General features: G+C 45.2%; 1 protein-coding gene across 1 annotated transcript; it reads left to right on the forward strand.

The window, feature by feature from the left end:
* Nucleotides 1-7,282: 7,282 nt before the first annotated feature.
* Nucleotides 7,283-7,665, forward strand: SERLADRAFT_399542 (uncharacterized protein; the record flags this gene model as incomplete). Its single annotated transcript, XM_007322479.1, has 1 exon — nt 7,283-7,665. A coding segment is annotated over one exon (199 nt), but the record flags the coding sequence as incomplete, so codon positions are not given.
* Nucleotides 7,666-8,390: the final 725 nt, after the last annotated feature.

Genomic DNA, 8,390 nt, shown 5'->3' on the forward strand with positions numbered 1-8,390 from the left:
CTGCAGCTCTAAGGGGTAACCACTCCCCATTCACTACCCTTATAGTGTGTTCTTGTGTGCGCCAGAGTAACTAACTCTTGGTTGTTACATTAGGACTCGCTCCTCTACTCTCTCACACGTTGTGCAAAAAGTCCCACTGGGCACCCAGACTCCAGGGTGAAGGAGATTTGGTTATTGGTTGGGAATATCCTGCATAGCAGATAGGTGCGCTCTTCACGACGGCCTTGTAGTGCACTGGGAGAAGAACCAAAACCTTTGATACGCGGCCCCCAGCGTTAAGGGGAGTACTTAGCTCAGCAGTTGGTGTGGAACCACTGTTGATTAGAATTTACATACAAAACTTCACTTTCTCTTTCCTCTGACTAGGTTGGGCACTTGCCTCCGCCAGTCTGGAGAAGGGTTGACAGCTTAACAAGCGGACCACCCCCTGACAACCATTCGGACCAGGGTTTAATACTATAACTTTTATATAAATTTTCAAAATACTATAGTGTGGGTAGTCGGAGATTGAGATCCGATACTCAGCTGGGAAGAGGTAGATCCGCAGATAGCAAGCGGGGACCCCCAGTTACGTTTTTATTTATTACTTTACAAAGAGAACAAGTCAACATGTCGTCACAACCAGATATCAATGCCCTGCTGCACAACATGCGTGCACAGAGTCAGGCGTTGACCATTCAACTCGCCGAACTGCAGGCAAATCCCCCTGCGGCAAACCCCTCGGTAGAGAAAAAGTTCATCAAGAAAGTCGAAGTCGTCGCTGACCCTGGCGCCTTTGAAGGAGACAGAGCGCGATTTGCCGAATGGTGGATCAAACTCCAGATTTGGGTTAAGGCAAACTGGGACGCATTTGCCGATGACTTTGAGGTAGCCACTGCAGTGCTATCTCGACTAAAAGGACCTGTGGCGGGTCGATACACCCAAGTAAGACTTCAGGAGTGCTACACCGCGGGAGTGTGGCCCACCTGGGACGATCTCAAAGTAGAGATCAAAAAATATTTCAAACCACAAGCTGAGCGTGACTGGGCGCGTCAGCAAATCCGTTCCTTCAAACAAGGCAACATGAGGACAGATGATTTTATAACCCAGTTCCTGGCCCTCTCCATCCAAGGGGGTCTTGGTAATGAACATGCAGTAGAGCAATGTGAACCCCCACATTGCAGAACAGTTTTATCTGCAGGTTATGAGAAACGAGAACCTCTCTCAAGCAGCAGAGGAGGTTCAAAAAATAGGTAGGGCCATAGAGCTCTACAAAATGCACCAAGGTGGCGAGACCACCAAAAACAACCAATCCCAGAGGCGCCCTGGATCATCAAACCATCATAATCACTCTCATGGGTTCAAGCCGTTCGGGCTGCAGCCAGGACAGGGTGCTCCTATGGATATCGGCGCGGTCCAAGGCGGACAGATGCGCAGATTCAAGGGCAACTGTTACAACTGTGGCCAAAAGGGACACATGTCCCAAGATTGCAGAAACGGGGTGCAGGCCGCCCAACAAAAAAATAACCAAGGGCGCCAGGCGCGCCAATTAGAGTCCGAGAAACTGGACGATCGGCTCCAGACTCTGGCCGGTCGTTCGTACGACGAAATCCGGGCCTTCTTCTATGATCAGCAGGCTGCTGAAATGAAGGCTCAGGGAAAAGAGTTCGGAGCTTAGGTCACTTGGGTGCCTTCGCTCCTATGAACAACAAAGTAAACCACAACAAGGTGGCCCCTGCTCTGGGGTGTTGCACGAGCAATAAAGGAAAGACGGGGATGGCTCCCCAATTTGTAAATAGATTTCTAAATTTGTTATCTGAAGTATGTACTTGTATGAAGCATTGTGACTGTAATATTTATAATACTACCGCTGCACCAGCGTCTCCCTTGGAGCGTGGCCCCGGCGAGACAAACAATAGGGTGCTTGATTCTGGTAAAAATAAAATAGAAAAACATGTAACTTTCGATACCTCTTCTTCTTCGTTGGAGCCACCCTTTCCCAAAATCCCAAGGCGTGTGTTGATGTGCACGTATTTATTCCAAAAGGAGATCCGTTTAGACGTTGGTGTGGAAAACCTTGCCCGGGGCATAGTACACCCAACCAGCGCACTGCTTGATTCAGGCACTAACAGAATCTTCATAAATCAGGCCTGGGCAGAGCAAATTGGACTCCCCCTTGTAAAATTAGATGTATCTATTCCCGTCTATAACATTGACGGTACGCTGAACGCGGGTGGCTGCATCACGCACAAATGTTCTTTTGTGGTCGAATACCAAGGACACAGAGAACGAGTCACCGCCGAAGCTACCCAACTAGGGAAGATTAATTTAATCTTGGGCTGGACCTGGCTATTTAAACACAATCCTGAGATCGACTGGCAGACAGGGGTTGTCACATTGTCACATTGCCCTCAGGAGTGTGTAAACTTGGGTAAACCAAATCATGTCCATCACAATGAGCGTCTTGAGAAGATAAATGCTGGTCACGTTTATGAGCTCAGATCTTTAGAAAAGATCGACAATGACGATGATGAGGTAAAACCTGAAGAAGAGATTAAGAGGCTGGTACCTCCCGAGTACCATGACTTCTGGAAAGTCTTTTCAAAACATAAATCAGAGCGCTTCCCAGAGGCTAAGCCTTGGGACCATGCTATAGATTTGAAGGACACCTTCAAACCGAGAAAAGGACACATGATACCACTCTCTGCTCCAGAAAGAGATGAGGTATCAAGTTTCATAGACAAACAGCTCAAGAAGGGTTACATCAGACCTTCCAAAAGCCCTATGACGTCCCTGGTGTTTTTCATTCCTAAAAAGGATGGTAAGAAGTGTATGATTATGGACTATTATTACGTGAATAAGCACACGGTTAAAAATGCGTATCCGCTGCCTTTGATCAGTCAGTTAGTAGATAAATTGGCTGGTGCCAAGATCTTGACAAAGATGGATCTCAGATGGGGGTACAATAACATACGAATCAAAGAAACTGACGCTTGGAAGGCCGCGTTCACGTGCCACCGAGGATCCTTTGAACCCCTTGTTATGTTCTTTGGGTTGACCAACTCACCGGCAACCTTCCAGAGCATGATGAATGAGATCTTTGCGGATATGGAAAACTGTGTCGTCATTTACATTGACAATTTGTTAATATTTACGAAGTCAAACAATGAGGCTGAGCATGACAGGATCGTGCAAGAAGTCCTTTGACGCTTACAGGAACGGGACCTATTCGTCAAACCCGAAAAATGTAATTTTAAAGTGAAGGAAGTAGACTTCCTCTGTATGATCATAGGCCAGAACGGAATCAGGATGGATCCTGAGAAAGTTCAAGCTATATTGGACTGGCCAGAACCTACTCGCGTCAAAGGAGTTAGGGCCTTCCTTGGCTTAGGCAATTTCTACCGAAGGTTTATTGAAAACTTCACAAAAATCACGAGACCGTTGAACGATCTCACTAAAAAGGACATTGTTTGGCACTGGGGCACCAAAGAACAAGAAGCTTTTGACAAGCTTAAACAGGTGTTTACAACGGCGCCCATATTAGCATTTCCAGAATTGGACAAAGAGTTCCGGCTAGAAACCAACTCTTCTGATTTTGCTACTGGGGCTGTCCTCTCAATTAAATGCCCTGACAATCTTTGGAGGCCTTGTGCCTATTTATCACATAGTTTGTCGCCTACAGAGTGCAACTATCAAATATATGATAAGGAGATGCTGGCCATCATTAGAGCGTTAGAGCACTGGCAACACTACTTAGAAGGTGCTAGGCACCAATTTAAAATTTGGACCGATCATAAGAATCTGGAGTATTTTATGACGGCCCGAGACTTGAACCGAAGACAGGCCCGCTACGCGGTATATTTGTCGAGGTTTAATTATAAATTAATTCATAAGCCTGGAAGCTCTATGGGGAAAGCGGACACTTTGTCCAGAAGAGAGGATCATGCCAACGGCATCAAAGATGACAACAAAGGTGTTACCCTGATAGACCAATTGAGGGTTGCCAATGTTAGAATCGGGCAGGATTCCGATCTTCTGGAAGTCTTCAAGAAAGACATCTCCTCAGAAGAGAAGGCACACCTTGATGGCAATGAGAACTATTTATGGGAAGATGGGCTCTTCCATTTTAAAAACAAGATCTACGTGCCTGAGTCCGCAAGGATCAAGGCAATAGACAGACATCACGACACTCCAGTGGCTGGGCACCCTGGGTGGCAACGAACAATGGAGTTGATCTCCAGAAACTACATGTGGCCTGGCATGGTCAAAGACGTACAGGAATACGTAAAATCCTGTCTGAGATGTGCCATGGCAAAGAATTCTCATCAACCGCCGGCCGGTAAACTTATGCCGAATCCGATATCAGCTGGTCCCTGGCAGGATATACCGGTTGATTTCACGACGGATCTGCCTGAGTCGAATGGGTATGATTCAGTAATGGTGGTAGTCGATTGCTTCTCCAAAGAAGTAGTATTCATACCTACCAATAAAACCATTACCGCCGTGGGTACGGCAGATTTATTTAAAGATTTTGTATGGTCTATCCATGGGTTACCAGAAACAGTGATCTCCGATAGAGGACCTCAATTCGCTAGCGAATTTACGAAAGAATTATGCAAGATGCTGGGCATCAAACCTAAATTATCAACGGTGTTCCATCCGCAAACTGATGGACAAACAGAGAGACTCAACCAGGAGTTGAAACAATATCTCCGGATATTTATTAATGACAGACAGACGGATTGGGCCAAGTGGCTAAAGATAGCCCAGTTCTCTTATAATATCAAACAGTTGTTGGCTACAGGAAAGGCACCATTCGAGGTTACTAGATTGTACCTCCCCAGAATGGGTGTAGAACCTGGTAAAAGCAAGAACCAGGCTGCTGGGAACATGGCCAAGGACATGAAAGCTGTCTTAGACGAAACGTGCAAGGCGCTATTTAAAACTGCAGAGCAGATGAAAAACAGGGCAGAGCATAGACACTCTAAAGCCCCTGACTACAAGGTCGGCGACCTGGTCTGGTTAGATACCGACCACTTAAAATTAAAAGATCGGCAGTCTAGAAAACTGACCAAAAAATGGATTGGCCCTTACCGGATTAAGGAAGTCAAACCCAACGCAGTGGAGCTGGAACTCCCAAAACGAATAAGGGTAGTACCCATGGTCAATATAAGCTGTGTGAAACCCTACAAAGGGCCGCTGCCGGGACAGCGTGTAGACCGGCCTGGACTGGTTGTAGTCACCCAGGAAGGTGAAGAAGAGTTCAAAGTTGAACCGGTGGTGGATGCACGCTTGAAGTGTGGCAAATTAGAATTCCTGGTCCTATGGAAGGGCTACGGAGACGAGGACAGAACGTGGGAACCAGAAGCCCATCTGGACAATTCCCGCGACACTGTTCACAAGTTTTATTCTAAGAATCCCTCAGCTCCTAGGAAGCTTAGAGGCATGGATTCAAATTTTTTTAATTCCCTTTTTCAACCTATGCCCGAAAATTTAACCACTACCTCCGGTATTTGGTCTCGCCTGGAAGTTGAGCCTTAGAAGGGGGGTAGTGTTACAATAACACAATTTTTGGTCCTTCCCTTTCTTTTTATTCTCCGCTTTAACCTTGTACTTTAGCTTTCACACATGGTGCCACGCGGCATTTCTCCTTTCTCGCGCCGCATTGCCTTTTTTCTTATTTTTAGACACAACTCTCTCACACAGTGGAGCTGGCCATGCGGGCTAGACCCCATGACATCATCAGCCACTGTCTCTAACAAACTGTATAGTACACATGTACAAATAACCCTGTAGTAGTATATATACCCCAATAGATCCAGGAGACTCCTCAGCGAGTCCTCCTGTTGTATACCAACAAACTCTCTGCAGCTCAAAGGGTAACCACTCCCTCATCGACTTCTCTATAGTGTGTTCTTGTGTGCGCCAGAGTAACTAACTCTTGGTTGTTACAGAAAAATGCTCAAGAATTCTCCAATACTGCTCCACATATGTTCGCGAAATTATTGAAGGAATAAAGCACTTCATTACGCCCTCATGGAACAGTCTCAAAGACAAAATTCTCCAGTACTTTGATGCTGGAAAGGCAGAGGCCAAATTTAAAGAGCATCATCTCAAACAGTTGGTCAATGCTTCGCACAAGAAGAAAATGGGCTCTCTGGATGATTTAAAGAGCTACATGAGGAAGTATGTTCACATTGGAGGATGGCTTCTTGCCAAATCCAAAATCACTCAGGACATATTCAATCGCTTCTTCTGGAAAGGACTACCCAAAACCCTTCATCATCGCGTTGAAAACAGACTTCTACAGAGGGATCCTACCCTTGATCTCTCCCAGCCTTTTGTATTTGATGATGTTGTCAAGGCTGTAGAACATGTCCTTCACAGAGATCACTTTGATAATGAAGATTTTGACTCTGATAATTCGGATTCAGAGTCGGATTCAGAGAACTCTTCCAGTCCTTCAGACGATTCTTCTGACTCTGACAAAGAGGAAGAACCACCTCGTTATATCAGGAAAACCACCAAGCAGAAGAAAGAGAAAAAGTGCACCTCTGAGACAGAGAAAGAGAGAAAGTTGTTGAGTCCTTCCAAGTCGAAGAAAACCCTTCACTCTTTAGACGAAGAAGAGCACACTGCTGTCAAACAGGATGAAGTAGAAACCCTTATCAAGAAGTTGGGTTCTATGACAATTTAAGATCCTAACTATCCTTTGCTCTACTATTGTGCTATCAAGCTTGACACTGATGCTCGACTTATACTTCGCCCTCCCACTTTCATGAACCAGTCAGCCAGACTATCTCGATCCTCTTAAGGAAGCAGCAACTTACCCATTCAGCCTACTGCTCCACCCACTGCCACTCTGCCTACAGCACCTTGTGTTCCCTTCCTTTGCTATGGATGCGGAAAAACTGGTCATGGAGTCAATGAATGTGCAGATATGCTTGACTTACTGTCAAAAGGAATCGTCAAGAAGGATGACACTGGTCGCTTTGTCATGTCTGATGGGTCTAGAATCATGCGATCAAGAGAGGAACCCATAGCAACTGCTGTACATCGCACTATCCCCAAGTCTAATCTCCTCACTACGACTCCTTTCATGTCCATTGCTAAAGTAGCTGACTCTGATTCTGATTCAGATGAAGAGCCTGTCTATGCAGCAGATCGTCCAGAAAGAGTGTCTAAGGAGAAGTGCAAGCAAATCTTTGAAGGTGTCTACATTCCTCCTAAACCAGATTGAGCCAAACCCGTAAAAGGAAAGAAGAAAGAAGAAGAGAAGCCTGTTGTTCCAACCATAGCACCTGCCCCATCAAAGCCACACATCTTTGATATTGCACAGCCTATCTTTAATCCCACTAATGACAATGTAATCATGGAAGACGCTTCCCAGAACACCAAGAAGAATCCCCCTGCTGATAAACAGAAGAAACAGCTTAAGACTCCATCTACTCTTTCACAGAATCTTGACTCCAAAGCCATCATTGATCAAATTCTCAGCACCCCTATCCCACTATCTATTGGTAACGTCATTGGTCTATCAAAAGAAGTTTCCCAGAATCTCCAAGAAATGATGAAACCCAAGTGCGTTAATTTTGGACTAGACAACAAGCCCCAAAGCTTGACAGCTGAATCACTTCTTGCCATCACTCATGCCGACCTCATTCGTGTCCCTGTTACCTCTAATGGTGAAACTATTTCAGCAATTGTTGATTCAGGGTCTGCTCTCAATATAGTCAGTCGCACTATTTGGGAAAATCTCATTTGCCTTCCCATGGATACTAGTATTTGACCTGTAGTCAAAGATGCCAATGGAGGATTTGGTAGACTTGATGGTTTAGTCAACAACGTGGCTTTATACTGCGGAGAAGTCAAAACTTATGCCAATATCTTTGTTGGCAAAGACACTAGATATAATCTACTTCTTGGACGACCATGGACGCATGGGAACTATGTCAGCATTGAAGAGAGACTTAATGGCACTTATCTCGTTTTCAGAAAGGATGGCAAAATCGAAAACCCTGCTCTTGAAGTCAAGGTATCATCAGATCATTGTTCTATTCACTATGTCAAACCAGTATCTGGAGTATCCAATACAGTATCCAGCTTCTTAGTCACAGACTATGACTTCAATGGAGAAGATCTAGATGGAAATACCGATGAATCGGAAACTGCTGCTGAAAGTGTCACCCCAGAAGAAGAAACTGTGCCTGTTCCAGATAATTCCCCAATTGGTTCAATCGAAAATTCTAGTACTCTCAGAGCACTGGAAGACCTGGAAACTTGTCTAGAAGAAACTATTGAAGCCTCTATCCCTATCCCCAATGCCAGTACCTTCGAAACATTCTTTGACTATATTCGCTCCATCAGAAAAGATGAAAGGTCTGCTATTTTTGGTCTACTGAACAACCTTC

The sequence above is a fragment of the Serpula lacrymans genome (genome assembly GCF_000218685.1).
Source record: "Serpula lacrymans var. lacrymans S7.9 unplaced genomic scaffold SERLAscaffold_13, whole genome shotgun sequence".
Taxonomy (NCBI): Eukaryota; Fungi; Basidiomycota; class Agaricomycetes; order Boletales; family Serpulaceae; genus Serpula; species Serpula lacrymans.